The sequence below is a fragment of the Saprolegnia diclina genome, assembly GCF_000281045.1.
Source record: "Saprolegnia diclina VS20 unplaced genomic scaffold supercont1.1, whole genome shotgun sequence".
Classification (NCBI taxonomy): Eukaryota; Oomycota; class Saprolegniomycetes; order Saprolegniales; family Saprolegniaceae; genus Saprolegnia; species Saprolegnia diclina.
This window is the reverse complement of record NW_008246068.1, coordinates 945,427-963,179: the sequence shown is the minus strand read 5'-3', so window position 1 is coordinate 963,179 and position 17,753 is coordinate 945,427. Positions and strand designations below refer to the sequence as shown.

General features: G+C 59.5%; 7 protein-coding genes across 8 annotated transcripts; 4 read left to right on the top strand and 3 right to left on the bottom strand.

Annotated features, from left to right (window-relative positions):
• Window positions 1–214: 214 nt before the first annotated feature.
• SDRG_00311 (hypothetical protein) lies at window positions 215–1,244 on the bottom strand (the record flags this gene model as incomplete). The annotated part of the gene is made up of 3 exons (XM_008605783.1): window positions 215–709; window positions 760–1,046; window positions 1,093–1,244. 3 exons carry the CDS (start codon window positions 1,242–1,244, stop codon window positions 414–416), a joined length of 735 nt encoding a protein of 244 aa, XP_008604005.1. The 3' UTR covers window positions 215–413.
• Window positions 1,245–2,673: 1,429 nt separating this feature from the next.
• Window positions 2,674–4,350, bottom strand: SDRG_00310. Of its 2 annotated transcripts, XM_008605782.1 has the most exons (3): window positions 3,820–4,350; window positions 2,896–3,768; window positions 2,674–2,846 (listed from the first exon to the last, which is right to left on the bottom strand). In XM_008605782.1, exons 1-2 carry the CDS (start codon window positions 4,333–4,335, stop codon window positions 3,004–3,006), a joined length of 1,281 nt encoding a protein of 426 aa, XP_008604004.1. In that variant the 5' UTR covers window positions 4,336–4,350; the 3' UTR covers window positions 2,674–2,846; window positions 2,896–3,003. The 2 variants fall into 2 exon arrangements, with proteins under 2 accessions (XP_008604004.1, XP_008604003.1); XM_008605781.1 differs by having other exon boundaries at window positions 2,674–3,768.
• A 708-nt stretch (window positions 4,351–5,058) lies between these two features.
• Window positions 5,059–7,164, top strand: SDRG_00309 (hypothetical protein). The gene is made up of 7 exons (XM_008605780.1): window positions 5,059–5,474; window positions 5,531–5,614; window positions 5,664–6,254; window positions 6,298–6,344; window positions 6,392–6,724; window positions 6,769–6,833; window positions 6,885–7,164. The coding sequence occupies exons 1-7, from the start codon at window positions 5,070–5,072 to the stop codon at window positions 7,094–7,096; spliced, it is 1,737 nt and encodes a 578-aa protein (XP_008604002.1). The 5' UTR covers window positions 5,059–5,069; the 3' UTR covers window positions 7,097–7,164.
• Window positions 7,165–7,315: 151 nt separating this feature from the next.
• On the top strand, window positions 7,316–10,474 carry SDRG_00308 (hypothetical protein; the record flags this gene model as incomplete). Its single annotated transcript, XM_008605779.1, has 4 exons — window positions 7,316–7,457; window positions 7,511–7,900; window positions 7,950–8,984; window positions 9,046–10,474. Exons 1-4 carry the CDS (start codon window positions 7,345–7,347, stop codon window positions 10,472–10,474), a joined length of 2,967 nt encoding a protein of 988 aa, XP_008604001.1. The 5' UTR covers window positions 7,316–7,344.
• Window positions 10,475–10,899: 425 nt separating this feature from the next.
• Window positions 10,900–12,657, top strand: SDRG_00307 (hypothetical protein). The gene is made up of 3 exons (XM_008605778.1): window positions 10,900–11,406; window positions 11,450–11,999; window positions 12,049–12,657. The coding sequence occupies exons 1-3, from the start codon at window positions 10,909–10,911 to the stop codon at window positions 12,600–12,602; spliced, it is 1,602 nt and encodes a 533-aa protein (XP_008604000.1). The 5' UTR covers window positions 10,900–10,908; the 3' UTR covers window positions 12,603–12,657.
• A 989-nt stretch (window positions 12,658–13,646) lies between these two features.
• On the top strand, window positions 13,647–15,931 carry SDRG_00306 (hypothetical protein). Its single transcript, XM_008605777.1, has one exon. It carries the CDS (start codon window positions 13,673–13,675, stop codon window positions 15,815–15,817), a length of 2,145 nt encoding a protein of 714 aa, XP_008603999.1. The 5' UTR covers window positions 13,647–13,672; the 3' UTR covers window positions 15,818–15,931.
• A 336-nt stretch (window positions 15,932–16,267) lies between these two features.
• On the bottom strand, window positions 16,268–17,121 carry SDRG_00305 (serine/threonine protein kinase; the record flags this gene model as incomplete). Its single annotated transcript, XM_008605776.1, has 3 exons — window positions 16,268–16,480; window positions 16,525–16,650; window positions 16,696–17,121. The coding sequence occupies 3 exons, from the start codon at window positions 17,119–17,121 to the stop codon at window positions 16,268–16,270; spliced, it is 765 nt and encodes a 254-aa protein (XP_008603998.1).
• Window positions 17,122–17,753: the final 632 nt, after the last annotated feature.

Below are 17,753 nucleotides of genomic sequence, written 5' to 3'. Positions count from 1 at the left end.
ATCGATGCTAGTTTGCACAAATCAAATCCAAAGCAGTGCGATCGCTCGATGGAGAATATTAGTTTCTGTATTCATGACCTTTCAAACAATATTTTTGGCGCCAAATACGGCGTTCAGTGCGTTGAAAACGACCTGGCACTCAAACCAATCGCCGATGCTCCGTAGCACTAGCTACCTGCGCTGCATCGATGCAAGTAGGCAAGAAGTTAGTTGACCGCAATGCAATCACGCGATGGAGAATATTAGTTTTTGTATTTAGGACCTTTCAAACAATATTTTTGGCGCCAAATATGGCGTTCAGTGCGTTGAATACCACCTGGGCCACACGCAATTTTTTAAGGCTTTCCAGTACTCGCACCTGCGCTCGAAAAACCGGGAAGCAAAGCGATAGAAACAACCAAGAAGGCCACATCTTAGCACGCCGTAGACGGTGGACGGACGTGGCGGATCGTGAGCGAGATGCGATGGTTGACACCGTGCTCGTCATCGACGTTGTCGATGCTGTGGAGGTATTTGGTGTACGCCTCGCCCGTGAAGACCAAGAGGCTGCGTCGGTCGAGCGTCAAATGAACCGGGACATCGTTTGGCGTCGTCTCACGATGGCGCTGGAACGTCATGCGCCCAGATGCGCCCGCACTCAGAATGGCTACGAGCGGGTAGTACATCGGGCCGTCTTCGTGCGGCAAGATGCCGTCGCCAGGAGCATAGTCTACAGGACATTGCTTGAGCCCAAGATAGAGAAACGACGCATGGACCCACCGTTGATGAGCGCGTGATTGGGTGTCTCGCTGGCCGCAAAGACACCGGCTTCCACGAGGCCACTCGACAGCGCCTGCAGCCAGCGAGGCAGTGGCTCCGGCTCGTATGTCGTTGTGACGCTGCCACCCCAGACCTGCAGGCGCCGGTACTTGAGCTGTACCCACGCGGACGGCGCCGCTGCATGCACTTGATCGAGGACGCTGGGCTCTTCTTCGACTGAAATCCAGTTGGGAATGTAGTAGATGGTACCGTCTTGAATGGCATGAGCTGGCAGCGACAGCGTAGGCCTACCACAAGCGAACTACAGACCTGGGATGAGTCGACATGGCGTACCGTGGCGCCAAGTCAAAGGGTGGCGGCAGCGGCTGCTCTGTCAAAGGCTGCTCGAGAGCAGGCGTCGGGCGCTCGGGCGCCACATCTTGGCGGCCAGCGCGGTCGCGGGCAGCCTCGGCTCTCGCCTCACGCAGGAGCTTGCGAAAATCCATTGCCGACTGCGACGGGTAACCGGATGACTCCGGAAAAGGCTAAACACACCCAAATCGACGACCGTTTTGGCGCTAAAACGTTACCGCTCATGCCTCAGAGCGATGCAGTTTGACATCGCAGGGTATCGCGAGTCGCGGGAGCATCTAACACTATTCTATTGTTATAAGGGTATCGCGAAATCTTCGCTTTCCCACCAGGATGTAGCGCATTACTTGCTTCCAACCTTGGTGTCAAGGTGCCAAAAACCTTCCAGAATGCATCTGAGGTCCTTTGGCCCATTCATGCAGGGCCGTTCACTGTAGATGATGAGCAACACATGATCGATACATGTCGAGGTTTGTAGCGGCATACATATGTTTATATTCTTTTGGGTGCCGAACGAAGTGAAAACGCAGGGTATACAAACTCCGGGTTCAAATCCCCTCAGTACCAGATTTCCAGCACCGCAGTACGATCGACAACACGCAAGGACAAGGTCACCGAGGTACACATAATGCACCCGCCTCTTGTCCACGCCTCATGCTCGCTACAGACGAAGCGTCCCGCGCTAGACGCGGCGCCCACACCCACGACGGCTAAGACCACGCCAAGCCCTCGACGCAGTGCGCCTTTCTGCGAAAGGAGTCGCTCCTCAACACGCGCCAGCGCCATTGGCTGCTCGCCACGACAAGCCGCCAGATCACGTAAGCATTCGCGCGATCACTGTAACGCACGTGCCAACACACTGTTAGGCGGCAGAGCTCAAGGCGCTTTTCGCCCGACTGCGCAAGCCCACGGCTTGGTCTTGAGTGACCGACAATTGAACGTGCACGAAGCTCGGCCTTCCCATCGGCAAAAGCAAGAAGATCAAGATCAACCTCATCGGCAAGTGCATCTCGAAGGTATGACTATCTGGGTGGGTGGGTTGCGTGTTGCTAGAAGGTGTATATTGCATAGGTCATGGTCGCTCGCGAGGACGAGTTTATTCAAGAGCGGATCGCGCAAATCGCGGTGGCGTTGCAAGACGCGCGCCAAGCGAAGAAGAAAACCGCCAACTCAACGCAACGGGGCAAGGAGCCCGTCAAGATTGCAGCTGCGAGCCCCACAGCGGTGGGCGCCACAGCAACGACGGCCGGGGCCAAAACCACGCAGCGTCGGACGACCGAGGCCTCGGCGACGACTCAAGTCAAGGCCGCGACTACGGAGATCAACACAGCGCCCGGTGCGAAACCTTGTTTCCGGTGCCCGACTTCTCGTACGCCCCCGACGATTACGCGGCCGAAAGAATCTTGGCGCACCATCAAGCCCGATTTTCTGACGCTGATAATCTCGAGGTCGACGGCGAGTTTCCGGGGCCGACACCCGTGCCATCTGCGCCTCCCACCACTACTATTAAGGTGCTTTCTTACCTTGGTAGCTTAACGATAACAGCAATAGTAAAGCTTTTGAGCCAAATCGAGTATTTGCAAACACAGACACCAAAATGCCAACGCATCTGTGATCCAGTGGTAGATATAATGCGTATGGCACTCAGCTCCCATACATCGCAACTCGTTGGTCGCATGTTCCAAGTCTTTTTAGCACCACCGACAGCGTGGCGTCTTGGCTCGAAGAAGGGTTCGCTATGGTTTCGGACTTGAGGTAGGGTTAGGGTAGGGCTCGGGTACAAACCTGTTCTGCCACATCGGCTCTAGTATGCGATACGACACGGTTGCTTCTAACAACGTGGCAGATAGTAGACGCAACCATGTCAGACGCATCGTCTTTGTAGTAGTAGTATTACAAGATCGGGAGGAAGAGCGGCGTCTCCTGGACGAACGGCAGCTTGGCGAGCGCGTCGCACATGTGCTGGACCTGCGACACCTTGGCGAGGTCGGTTGTCACGACCGTGTCGACGTTGTTGCGGTCCGTGATCGGGAGCTGCAGGATCGAGTCGATCGAGATGCCGGCCTCTTCGGCGTGCGTGCCAATGAGGCGGACAATGCCAAGACCGTCCGCGAGCCGCACGCGCACATAGAACCGGCCTTCGTAGTCGTTTTGGATCGAGACGTTGCGGTTGCTGCCAAACGCAGGGACGGGCACGACCGTCTGCGCAAGCCGCACAATGTCGTTGACGACCGAGTTGGCAGTCGGGAAGCGGCCAGCGCCCTGGCCCACGTACGCGCCGTTGATGCAGTTGGCCGAGACAATGTTGACAATGTTGCTCGCGCCGTGGACCGTACCAATGACGTTGGTCGTGGGCACGACGACAGGCGACACAAACACCGAGATCGCGTCGGCGCTCGACTGTTTTGCGATACCGAGGAGCTTGATCGTCGCGCCCATGAGCTTGGCGTACTCGAAATCGATCGTCTTGATGCGCGTGATGCCCGTGGTCGGGATGCTGGCCGGCGCGACGTGGCAACCAAAGCCGAGCTTGGCGAGGATCGCAATCTTGGCTTGGACGTCGTAGCCGTCGACGTCGGCGCTCGGGTTGGCCTCGGCAAACCCCAAGTCCTGCGCCTCCTTGAGGACTGCATCGTACGACGCACCTTCCTTCTCCATCTAAGGTCATAAAGCAGGAGTCTATCACGTCCAGAAGAAGAGGAAATGTACCTTGGAGAGCATGTAGTTGGTCGTGCCGTTCATGATGCCAGCAATCTCTTGGATGCCATCGCCCGTGTACGAGCTCTGGAGCGTGTGGATGATCGGGATGCCGCCGCACACCGAGGCTTCGTAGCCAAAGCGCACGCTCGGGTGCGCGGCAAGGAGCGCCGTGAGGTCGGGCATAAAGTTGGCGATAAGCGCCTTGTTGGCCGTGATCACGTGCTTGTTCTTGGCGATCGCCTTGAAGACAACGTCCTTCGCGTCCGTGACGCCGCCCATGAGCTCAATCACGCAGTTGATCGATGGGTCCTCGAGGATGTCGTCGTACTTGGACGTGACCGTGGTCGCATGCCCAGCGAGGAGCGACTTGAGCGCCGGGTTGGCCGTGTTGCGGACGCAGACGGCAGCGACCGTGGCGTCGACGCCGACGCTGCGGAGGTACTGGAGGCGCGAGGTTAAGATCTCAAAGACGCCACCGCCGACCGTGCCGCAGCCAAACATACCGATGCGCAACGGGCCGCTCATGCTGGAAGATTGCGCAATTCGAAAATGATCCCAAGCCGTATGTGGCAAGTCCGGATAACGTGTATCCGGATCCGCCGCCGGAAGATTCTTGCGGACTTGGCGCTCGACAAGCTGCTTTCAACGCGTAGCAATGAAAAGGCGCCGGCGGGATGAATCGATGTGGGCTCGCCTTGCAGCCGCCACCTTGAGACCTTGAATCAACGAGACCATTATGGTAGCACTTAGCAGTGGCTATATCCTGCACGCCTGCCAGTGGAGTCGTTGGAGGTCACTGCGGACGCGAACTTGGCCACTTGCGCGGACGACGGTGCGTTCTCCGCCCGTGTCGCACGCACCCAGATGAATGAGATCAGCTCGAGCCCACGAGTGGCTACGGCGCAAGCTCGTTGCAGTCGCTGCGGTGACGTCAAGCACGATCAAGGCGCGCGTCGGCGACGGCAGCTACTTCGAAGCACCGACTCTGTCCGAGCTTCCATGGGCAGTCTCGCCGCTGCACTTCAACATCGACTTCAACAAATACCAAACGAAAATCCCACTGTGTGATGGCACGGTCGACGCCTTCGTGTGGGCAGCAAACGCCGAGCGCGATGCGCTCCAGCTGTACTCAGACAAGTCGTGGCTTCGTTTACTCACTTCTCTCGCCACCACGCTGCACCTGTTGACTCCACTTGGCTTCTCTGCCAACATTGCGATCTTCTTCGCTCAGTTTGCATTTTGCCAGCACCGACAACAACATGGCCACCGCACGCGTCCCGCTCAAGTATGGCTCGGAAGAGGGGCTGATCCAAGTCAGCCCACGCCGCACCCCGCGCTTCTCGCGCTGGACGTGGGTTGCCGGCGGCGCCTTCATTGGCGTCAACGTGCTCGTCCTCGGCGGCATCGTGCTCGTCGGCAGCCGCGTCAATGACTCGCTCACGCAACTGCGGTCGGTCCAGGCGGCCCAAGCCGCCCAGCAACTCTCGGTCGCGTCGCTCCCGCCCAAGTTTGCCGTTCAGTATGTCACGCCGCGCCAGGACCAAGCTCGCCGGGGCACGTGCTGGGACTTTTCGACCATTGCGCTCTTGGAGTGGTCGTACCGCGAACACGGCGTGCGCAACGGCTGGCTCGCGCCGGACGAGTACGTGGCGTTCTCCGAGCAGGTACAAACAATCCTCCATCTTCGTCCGCTTCGATTTGTGCTCAAGGTTGCATACAGGCGTATGGCATCGAGATCATGAAGCTCTGCACGGGCGAGGCCAACTCGCCGCAGCAAAAGGACTGCCGCGTCGGTGGCGATTTTGTAAAGCGTCCTTTCTCGCACACTATGATCTCATTTTCTGATTGCACAGATTTGGAACCAAACGACCGAAGGCGGCGAGAACTACGACGTCTACTACCTCAAGGAAGGCCTCAAAGAGTCGGTGCTGCCCATCTCCGTGTGCCCGTACACGATCCACGATGGCAACAACTCGGTGTGTCCCGGCCTCGACGCGGCGCTGGCGACGAACCCGATCAAGTTTGACGTTCGCTCAATGGACACGTACTACGACGACTTGACCATCAAGCGCGAGATGTTTCGGCAAAACAAGGCGATGGCGCTCTCGACACCCGTCGCTACGTCCTTGCACTACTACCCTTGCATTGGCCCGTTTCTCAAGGACCCGCACTGCCAGTTGACGTCCGACAAGTGCACCTTATGTCCGAGCGACATGGCCATGACCACGTGCTGCGTCCCCGCGCCGGGCAGCCGCAACCCCAACATGGAAGGCGAGTTTTACGCGCATCGCGGCTTGGCGTACGAAGGCGGCCACGCGATGCACCTCGTCGGCTACAACGACGCGTTCCTCAACCATGAAGGCGAGGTCGGCGGCTTCATTTTGAAAAACTCGTGGGCCGACGGCCCGAGCCAGGGCAGCCACACGCTCAAGTACTGGCTCCAGGTACCGCCCTCTACCTTGTACAAGTTGTCATGTATACGCGTAGGAGATTTCGGACTGGGAAGAGCGCACGATCTGCCCCAACAGCTATAAGTAGGGCTAGGGTTATACGTGTCGCCGGGACTCAGTGGTGTGTCTAGCCCGACCAACTGGTACATGTGCGGCAACGCCGACGAGCTCCTCGTGACGCCGGGCAGCAACGGCACAACGTCGTACAACAAGGGCATTGAAGACTGCCTCTCGGTGACGACGCAGGGGTTTGCGAAGATGAACGTCCAGCCGCTCGAACTCGCTTGCACCGACAGCTCGCAATGTCTCGTTAACGCCGACACGACGTACTTTGTGCGCAACACGACCGACTGGGGCGACCGCATGACGCTCATGTGCGTGTGGGAGTACAACCCGAAGGCTGGTACCGCCCGCGACTACTGCCTCGTCCCGATGCTGGACAGTCAGCTCGCACGCACGCTCCGGTGAGTCGTCGCCGGTGTATTATGACTTATGCTGTTGTCTGCAGACCCAAGACAGTGCTTGAGAATGACACGGACCGCTGTGGCTTCTACTTCATCTCGTACGACGCAGGTACGTCCTTCATGGCTCAGCGTGGCGATCGTATGGAGCTATGCCACCTAGTGCGCCGGTACTCGACGCAATTTGGTCAGTTCTTTGTCAACTCGTTTGACATTGCCTGGGACGACCGGTCGTATGCAGCCAACAAGGCCACGTACCCGGCCTTTGACTACTCGCTGCTCACGTCGTCGACGCGCAAGCAGCACCATGACGATTTTACGGGCCCCCACCCGTTTGCCGAGATCGTCGCGTCCTTCCCCAACAAGAAGGCGTAGGGTTGTGTGATTTTGAATTTAGTTTTTGGACAACCAACGTCTAGTTGTTTGATACAGTCCCTGCAACGATAGTACTCGCGGACCGTGTTATGTACCGCCTGCGGTGCTCTTCCTGGTCAACAGAACCATACCTAGTGCCAAGAGGGCGACTAGGAACGAGCCGAGGTTGACGCTATACGTGTACCTCGAAGGATACTATGGACAACTTGTCATGGAGCCGAAACGCGTAACGCTTGGCGGAGGTGAGCATGGGCAGCAAGCGTGGGCGCGACGAGAGCACCGGCAAGTCGCGGCCGTACCCGTCCATGATGGCGGCCGCGCTACCGCACCGCCGCCACAAACCGCGATCGCCGTCCGTTCTGTACGGTGCCTCCGTTTTGAATCAATTCATATCCTAATCTGTCGCTGCGCTAGCTCGCCGCTCGAGGCTTTCCGCACTCCGCACGCCTCGATTCAGCAAGTGTGGTGGGCCGCGTCGCATCCCAAGCAAGAGCACCTTCTCTCGTCCTTGTACGCGCACAACCCGCGCATGTTTAGCGTACCCGCGCTTGCTGCGCCGCTCGCCCACATGAACCAAGACGAGATCGAGGCGACCGAGGTTGCACTGGCAGCTGCTCACTGCCACCCGCTGACGCTACCGACGTCATCGTCCGCTACTTTGTCGACAGTATCCAACGGCTTTGCGCTTGTGCCGGCGCACCGACTCGCGCAGCTCGAGCGACTCGAGAAAACCCTTCAGCAACAGACCGCCACCACCTCGGCGCAGTGCGTGCATCTCTTCCAGGACACAGCCCTTAGCGCTCGGTAGCCCAGTGTAGTGCAATTTCAAAATGGACACACAGTCGTGTCGTAGGCTGCCCGTCCCGTATGTCGTCGTTGCCGTCCACGCCATGTTGGACGCCTCCGTGCGCGAGATCCAAGCAAAACGACAAGCGGCCATGGAGACCATTTACGTGCGGCCGGCAGCGCTTGGCCTGGCGCTCGCCAACACCACCAAGCACCTCCGGCTCTTCCACCTCCCAAAGACCGCATTTGGCGACGCCCACATTCGCCGCGCTGACCAAGCGCTCGCGGCCGAGCGCCGCACACAAGCGCAGCTTACATCGCTCGAGGCGGAGGCGCACTTGCACCGGGAGCAGTGGCATCTGGCGCGCGAAGACCATTTGAGCACACTCCACGCCGCGTACAACGACGCGATCGAGCGCAAAGCCGACTACATTGCGTACGTCGACGCTGCACTCCGGTACAAACCACTCCTCGAAGACGATTTCAACGCGACCAGCCGCCCCGGACGTCTCTACGCACAGCGACTCCGCGCTGCGACGCGTCGTGTCGAAGCCTTTTACAGCGTCTACGGACCCCGTCGCGTCGCCAGAAAGCACCGCGCGGCCGCGATTTTCCAGGCACTTCGGCGCGGCCAATGCGTCCGGCGCCGGTATGTTCCGATCCTGTGCTCGTACCACGTGGCCATGCTGCGGCTGATGCGACGCCTCGTGCGCGGCTGGCGCAGTGTCGCCGACCGCGCATGCCGCGTCCGCCGTATCATGGCCGCCTTTTGCGCGTCGCTCCAAGAACGGACGTTCCACCAGTGGTACCGCCACGCAATGACCTGCCGCGATGCAAAAAACGCAAAGATCAAAGCAAAGCTCGCGCGCTTCTGGAGCTCGGTACGCCGCACAGTCTTTGGTGCGTGGCGGCACTACACGTGGCAGCGCACGCGTGCTGAGCGGCTCTTTGCGGCTGCGGTCGTCCAAGCAAGAGGCTACTACTTTCGCGGATGGCAACACGCGGTGCTAGACCGACGACGCGCTCGTTTAGAGCACCGTGCGTGCACGCGCCTTCAAGCCACGTGGCGGCGCGTCACGTCTGCCCGCCAAACGGCCCGTGTGTAAGATCTTGTTTGTCAAACAAAACGCACGTGGGGATGCCACGTATTCGTATCCGGATAGGAAACGCACCAAGGTGCAGGCGATCCGCCGCCTCCAAGCCTTTGGCAAGAGTCTCGCCGTCCGGCGCAATGTCCGAGCCGTCGCGTCGGCCGCGCGACAAGCCGCGATCAATGCCTACGTCGACTTTGCCGTCGCGCGCAACCGAGCGCTTCCGATGGCCGCCGAGGTGCGGCGGCGACGCATGGAGTCGGCGGCCATCTTGCGCGGCCAAGAGCTTGCCGTGACCACGCACCATGCGCTGGTGCAGACGAAGGAGGGCCAAATGCGGCTGCAGCGGGAGGCCAAGGTCAAGCGCGCAATGTCCAAAATATCGCTTTTCAAGTACACTCTGTCTGTACCGGACGCGCTCGACGCCGCGTCGCACGAGGCGGTCGTGGCGGCAGTTGCCGACGCGCGGTACGCAGCGCTACACGAATTTCGACGCACGTATCCGCCGCGCTTTGCCTGCGTCCACCCGCTCGACATGGACGGGACGTTTCCCACCGACGACACGTTCTATGAGCACAAGTGCCCCGGCGGCCTCTCGGTCAACATGCGCATGCTGATCCTACTGCTTCAGAACGCATCGCCGGCGATGAAGGCGCGGTGGATCACGACGTCGTCGTCGCCGGACGCAACGGCAGAGCTCTGGGCGCTCTACGAGGCGTCCGACCGCCTCCTTGCCACCTCGGACGCGACGCATCGATTGGTTGAAAAAGTGCTCGCGCTTCCGACACAGACGCTTTCAAAAGGCAGCGACGTGCTAAATGCGCTGCTTACGCTGCGCAAGTGGTTTCTGGACAAGTCGGCGTCGGTCGAGGCCCTGGTCTCTGTCGCGTGGACGCTACGCTACGCCTCGCTCACTCTACTCTTTGACGTTGTGAAAGAAAAGATCCCGCCACGCGACGTCGAAGCCAAGCTCGAGCGCCAGCGTCTCGTGCACGCAGACCATTTTACGGCGGCCAACCAATGTTGCTGGACGGCGTGGGGCGCCCATGCCAAGCGCCAACTCTTTGCCCACCGTCAGCGCGATGCGGCCCGCGCGTTGGCGCGATGCGGTACCTTGGCACAGCAACGCGTGGCCGTGCTGCATACCGCGCGCTTTCGCCTACGCCAAGTGACAGCGACAAGTCTCCTGCGGCTATGGCGCCACCACGCCGACAAGAAGGTGGCGGCCCGTGCGGCGGCGACGCAAATGCTCACGGCGCGCACCGCCCATGTGCTGGCAACGTTTGCACCGACGCGGCGCAAGGCCAGTGCGGGCCTGCACCATGCGCTTGTCCGCGCCCATCGGCGCTTGGACGGCGGCATCGATATGGCCGTTGCAGGCGTGCTGGCGCGGACGCTGCATGGCGTCTTGCGCGCCGATGACATTGCACAAAAGCGTCGCGCCGCCTGCGCCGAGCTCCACGGCCTGGCCAGCCACGCCCGGCTGCTCTTGTCCGACTAGGACTAGGCGTTTTCCATTATGACCGACGAGCCTGTCATTGCCGCTGCAGCGACGCGAGAGCTCGACGCGGGAGGTTGCCGGCGACCGAAGCTACTTGAACGTGCTGCCACCTGTCGCCATGGTCGCTCGCACCCAGCATCCATACTGCAGGGATCGCAAAGGCGGTGGGTCGTTGGACAGGAGGCATGTAGCTACCAATGTTATATACTGCTACTAGCGATAAACTATTGTCTTTGGTTTTTGTGTCGAACTGCAGATGCCTGCCTTGCCCGAGTGCGACCTGCTGACTTGCTGCTGCGCCCATCCCGCCGATCTTGATCTTGTTCGGAAGTGTTTCAAACAGTGGCAATTTTTGGCGGTGTTTTATACACTAGAAAGCCACGTGCGCAAGGTGTTTTTTTCCGTAAACAACAGTCGAAGAAACACCACAGTTGATGCCAATGGCCAAGGTCAAGACGGTCGTGGTCGGCCGGCCGTCGAGCGCGACGACGACGTGGATCTTCTTCCTCTTCTGCCTCATCAACCTGCTCAACTACGTCGACCGCGGTATCATCCCCGGCGCGCCGACGCAGTTCCAGTACTTTATCAAGGCCACGATGAACATCACGGTCGGCCAAGAGAGCTTCTACCTCGGCCTCCTCGCGTCGAGCTTCATCGCGAGCTACGCCGGGTTCATCCTCCTCTTTGGCTATCTCTCGATCTTTATGAAGCCCTTTCGCCTCGTCGGCGTCGGCCTCCTCGTGTGGTGCGTCGCCGTGCTCGTCTGCGGCGCTGCCAAGCAAACCAACAGCTTTTACGTGCTCCTCGCCGGGCGTATCCTCAGTGGCATTGGCGAGTCGAGCTTCCAATGCATTGCACCACCTTTCATTGACGACTATGCGCCGCCCGCAACGCGGACGCTCTGGCTTGGCGTCTTCTTCGCCTGCATCTCGGTACGTGGCATGTGATGGATCTCGATCTGAGGCTATGGCGTAGGTCGGGACCGCCGTCGGGTACGAGTACGGTGCGCTCTTTGCCGACTCGAACCTTGGGTGGGGCTGGGCGTTCTACGTCGAGGCCTTCCTCATGGCGCCGCTCGCGCTCATTGCGCTCTGCTGCATTCCTGCCAAGTACGACCGCCCGGGCAACCACCAAGTCCACCGGCCGTCCGACGACGACGATCACCACGACGGTGACGATGACGAGGCGACGATGACGCACGACGCATCAACCTCCCACGTCGACGACCTCGAAGACCACAGCCGGTTAATCAAAGCCAAGACGTCGCCGTCGACCTCACTCGATGCTGGCGCAAATAGTGTGCCCTCCGCAACTTCAACTTCGACGACGCTCGAGGCGCCGGCCAACTTTTTCCACGAGGCCTTTGCCGTCAGCAACAACGCCGTCTTCGTGCTCGTCGTGCTCGGGTCGGCCGCGTTCACGTTCTCGCTCGCCGGTCTCAGTGTCTTTGGTCCTATGTTTCTCATCGGACTCGGCCTCTTTGAGAAGGAGACGCACGCGTCCGTTGTCTTTGGCTCGGTCGTCGGTACGCTCATCTTGCCTGCTCGTACATCGACGTAGCTCTTATGTACTAGTGCTGGCGGGCACGATTGGGACGCCGGTCGGCGGCCTCATCCTCGACTACACGTGCCGCAACCTCGGGTCCAACGTGGCCATGCGGCAGTACATGGCGCTCCGCCAAATGTTCCTCTTCATGGTCGCGGGTACGTGCTTGTCGCTCATTGCGTGGGCGTCGCTCCCGTCCAAGCTCTGGTTCCTCGTGCTCTTTGGTATTGCGCTCGTCTTTCTCTTTGGTACGACGTCCTGCACGGCGATCGCAGTGCTCCTCAGCGTCTCGCCGTCGCGCCGCGCGCTCGCCGTCGCGGTCAACACGCTGCTGATCCACGTGTTTGGGGACGTACCATCGCCCATTCTCCTCGGTGCGCTCAAAGATGCGCTCGCGCCCGACTGCGGCAGCATCGAAGTCGGCGGCAAAATCATCTTGAACCCCGACTGCGTCCAGGACCGGAAAGGCCTCATGGACTCGCTCCTCTTCCCGCTGCTGTGGATGGTCTGGACTGTCCTGCTCTGGGGCATGGCCGTGCTCCTCGTCCAGAAGCGCCTCCGCCTCGCCGGCCAGCCCGTCTAGTTAGTGTACAGCGACTAATACTACACGATTACCATGGTACTGAGATGGATGCATGCAATTGCACGATGGGCATGTGGCCTGCGTGGATGATGATGCGGCGATAGCGCACGCGTCATGCGTGGCACTGCCATGGCCATGCGCGGCTGCGTCCAAAGCGATGACGGGGGCAGGTCTATATCGTCGCTGGTGATGACGATACTTGAAGTGCAGTCGCGATCCTACATTGCGCAGCCGCGCTGACCGTCCATGCAGTCGGCCTTTGCCCGGCCTCGGCGCCAGCATCGAGGCGGCGGTCGGCGCGTAGGCGACTTTGCTGCTGAAGTCGCGGCTTGTTACCAATGCGACGGCGTTACGTCAGCGACTAAAACCCATGAGGAGGTTTAACGCGTTTAAACGTGTGACCAACGTTGCAAGCGTATTGGTGTTTGCCACGTAACCGCGCGTGCAGAAAACCTCGCCTGAGAGAAGTGGCACGACGCTGAATTCAATTTTGCAGCGGTCGAGTCGTTCTGAGGTTTAAGCTCCACCCAAGGACGAGTCTAACTAGTAGGATTTAGACTCGTTGATTACCCCATGGGATTACCTAAAGTGATAACACGCCAAGCCGGCCATGACCTGCCCATTACAACGCCGGGCACCGAGGGCGCCGATCGACCTCTACGTCTCCGACCAGAAGTCCGTTTTCACACCCACTGACTAGCAAATAGGTCGCACAGTCGCAACGGAGGAGGCGACTATCGATGCATTTAGCGGTAGTGACGAGGCCATGGCGTGGGGTCGAATTGGCGTCTGTCATACGGACGCTTCCGCATCAACGACGGTCTCGACGGTGGACGTGGCGTGTTTTTTGTTTAAACGCGCTTTAGCCTGTCCCTGCGTGTTGACGCTTCCACGGATTTTTCTGGGGTACCCAAACCCCGTCGTTTTGGTAGGTCCTCTCAATATTTGTATACAAAATGGCACTCGCCAAGGACTCTCTTCAAGGGGAGGGGGTGAGAATTGAAAAAGTAACGACCCAGCGGTGGGGCTTATTCTTATTTGTGCTGCGTCGCGAGCAAGCAGAGGCCAGTATGAGCCTCTTCCGCGTCCACTGCAAGGCGAACCAGCTCCTCATCGAGGACTGCCGCAAGGGCGAGTCGTCATGGCTCAAGGTCAGCATCCCCGTCATGCGCCCCGCGTCGTCGGAAGCGCCCCTCTCGGCCGCCAAGGGCGCCGCGCCGACGTCCGCGCCGTACCAAGGGCTCGTCGACCTCGACGAGGTCGCGCGCGTGCCGGACGACAACGACTCGCCGCCGATTCCCGTCGACGCCATCTATGGTGTCTATAGTCTCCTCTCGGGGCCGCACATGGCGTTTATGAAGAAGAGCCGCGTCGTCGGCAAGGGCCCCGGCGGCGAGGTGCTCTACCAGATGACGGAGCTCGAGTTCATCCCGGTCTCGGAGACGCTGCACCGCCAGTTTCTCTCGACGGCAACGAAGCAGGAGAAGCACGACGAAGCCGTGTACCTCAACATGCTCTCAACAATGGGCAAGTCACAGCTCTTTTACTACTCGTTCGAGTATCACTTGACGCTCTCGGCGCAGCGCCGGTTTGGCACATCGGGCCTCAAGCTGCCGATGCATTTGCGCGCCGACGAAGGTTTCTTCTGGAACAAGCCGGTGCTCGAGCCCTTCTTCCGCTCCAAGCTCAAGCTCGAAAAGTGGATCGTCCCGGTCATCAACGGCTACGTCAAGGTCATGCCCAACGTCAAATTGAGCGCGGACGTACCCGCTTTCGACTTTTTCTTCTTCACGCGCCGCAGCTGGCGGCGCATCGGCACGCGCTTCAACGTCCGTGGAGTCGACAAGGACGGCCACACGGCCAACTTTGCCGAGACCGAGGTGCTCATGCGCAAGCCGGACGGCGGCATTAGCTCGTACGTGCAGATCCGCGGCTCGATCCCTCTCTACTGGGACCAAATGGTCACGCTCAAATACATGCCCCGGACGCGCTACGCCTTTAGCTCGTCCGAGTCGATCGTCGACTGGAACGAGCTCGCGTTCCGCGCCCACTTCGACCAGATCATTGCCAAGTACGGGCACATCACTGTCGTCAACCTCATCGACAAGGCCGGCAAGAGCGCGACGGTCCGCGACCAAGCGCAGCTCGGCACCGCGTATCAAAAGTACGCGAAGAAGTACAATGCGCAGTCGGTAGACGGGTCGGCGCCGTCGCCGCTGCAGACTGCGAGCTCGTCGCTGGACGACGACAAGCCGCTCGAGCGCAGCGATCGCTCGGGCAGCTTTCTCGGCGACTCGGGGGGTCTCATTCCGCCGTCGCCGCGCCTGCGCTTCCGCCGGTCGACGCCTTCGGTCGAGACGGTGTCGCCGCCCGCTGCGCTCTCGCCCAAGCCGAGTTTGTTTGCCGAGCCGATCACGTACGTGTGGTTTGACTTCCACCACGAGTGCCGCAAGATGCAGTGGGGCAACCTCTCCAAGCTCATGGACCAGGTCAACGACTGCTTCTCAAAGTACGACTGGTTTGAAGCCGACCGCGACGGCCGCGTCCTCAAGAAGCAAAAGGGCGTCTTCCGCGTCAACTGCATGGACAACCTTGACCGTACGAACGTGGTCATGAGCCTCATTGGCCGCCGCGCGATGCTCCAAGCGCTCAACGTCAACACGGCGAATATCACCAACTGGCTCGACTCGCCCTTTGAGGCGTTTGAGCTCCAGTTTAAGAATGCGTGGGCAGACAACGCGGACGCGGTCTCGGTCATGTACGCGGGTACCGGCGCGCTCAAGACGGACTTTACGCGCACGGGGAAGCGGACGCTGGCCGGTGCGATCCAGGACGGTGTCAACTCGGTCACGCGCTACTACCTCAACAACTTTTCCGATGGCATTCGGCAAGACGCGATGGACCTCTTTGTGGGCAACTACGCGGTCGACCGCCGCGCCGACTCGCCGTTTACGATGCAGCAGCAGCACAGCTTCTTCCACCTCCTCATGGAGATGGCGGTTGTCGCGCTCATGGTGATTGGCGTCTCGCTCTCGCTGCACAACGCCGAGGACTTGGTGCTGCGCATCCGCGACGGCGCTATTGCCGCGATCTTTGGCTTTGCGACCGTCGGGTACCTGCTCCTGAAGAAGGGCTCGTTCCGCACGGTGGGCCGCCACTTTGTCTGCAAGCCGTCGTTTTGCTCGAGCGGCTACATTCGGAGGAAAGACGCGTGAGCGACGCTACGCTACACAGCGTGCTCAGATGGAATGAGCGACGAGGGCTGCGATTGACGTCGTCGACTAAGGACGAGTAATAGTATTTGTGTTTTCATATAGCAAAGTATCAACCTTTCAACTCTTCCCGGGATCGTCGACGCCGACGACTGGAAAACACGCGGCGTCGTTGCACGTACGCCAGAAGAAACTCCCCCGCAATGCAATCGCTCGCAGGAGTTTCTGTATTTGTGACGTTTCACATGAGGATTTGGCGCCAAATATGGCGTTTGGTTCGTCAAATGTGGTATTTCTCGCGACGCAACGAGCGAAATACGCTTTTCGAGAGCGAATCCACTCTGAGAATTCATCTTTGGTTAATCCAACCCTAAAACTAGGCAATTCCATCGATACAACACTTTGAGAGTATATTCGTTGGCGATATGTTTGATCCAACACTTCGTCTCTCTCCTACGACGTGAGCCAGGGATGAGCGGCGATCGCGGCGGCCGACAGGCGGCGACGTGGGTCGACCGCAAGCATACCGCGAAGGAGGTCTTGCAAGAGCGGCGACGCGTACTCGGGCATTTCAAACTCGCCACGGAGTATGCTGGACCGGTTGATGAAGGGCGACTCGGACGTCAGCAGCTCGTAGAGCACGACGCCTGCGGCCCATACGTCGATCTAGTGCACATCATGAGAAGCCATGGAGGGTATACGAGGCGTACCGAATGGTCGTAGGACTCCTTGCGAAGGAGCTCTGGCGCTTGAAACGCCAAACTACCGCAATGGTCGTCATGGCGCGGGCGTTGGGAAACGATCGCCATGCCAAAGTCGCCAATCTTGATGTTCTCCTACGCCGCATGAGCCTCGAGTATCCGATGAGGGTATATACGTACGTTGTAGTCGACGTAGATGTTTTCGGGCTTGATGTCGCGGTGCACGACGTGAGCAGCGTGGAGCGCACCGAGGCCGGCCGCGATCTGCCCCGTGAACTTGCGGATCGTCCGGATCGGCAGCGGCTGGTAGGTTTGGTTGTAGTCGAATAGGTCACCGTTCGGACAGTACTCTGTCGCCAAGAGCAGGTACGATACCGTAAACTTGGCCTCGTAGATCTGGACGAGGTTGGGGTGGCGCACGTGGGCAGCAATCTCGATCTCGCGCCGAGCGCTTGCAGGGTCGCTGGTCGCAAGCGGCAAGGCCTTGAGCGCAACGATGTGGTCGGTGGCGACGTGGCGGGCGAGATAGACCTGGCCGTAGCCGCCCGCCCCAACCAGCTTGAGAGCCTCGTAGGCAGTCCAAGGCGATGTCCACGTCATGCTCATGCTCGCGTGCTGCACTTTTTACCAATATGCATATATTCACAAGAAGTGTTGGCGTAAAAGCATGTTGGTTCTCGCCTCTACAAAGGGATCTATGGACTATGAACGAGTTCCTACACGAGGTAGCATTGGTGGCGTGTCGTAGCGAGGGTTGAGAGATGGCGGGCTGCACCTCATAGACCCGAAACCCAAACCAAGAGGCCTTGGACTGCTCAAGGCAAGGCGTTGAGATGAGATGAGACGCATATCGCCCACGCAATCAGTGAGTCTCTCTAGCAACGAGCGAGGCGGCAGAACACCGGCGACGACAAGATAGACGTATGACGGTCAAGCTGGTTTGGCGGGCTGGCCGTGGTGATGTGTGCTGCTTAGTGACTAGCTTGTTGTGTAAATAGTGTTCTAGGCCAATCGCATCGCAACCCTGGACTTATTAGAGCGAATCAAATGTCGTTGTCATACACAGGATTTCATCCAATGGCATGCGTGCCGTTTGCCAACATCACCAAACCAATCGGCTTCACGAAGACGCCACGAGCTACGGGACCTGCAAGCCGAGGCGCTTCGGCGACGCTGGCGCGCCGCATGCGACAAGCTCGCGACGACCCAAAGGCGCTCGGTGCAGCCGACGACGTCCG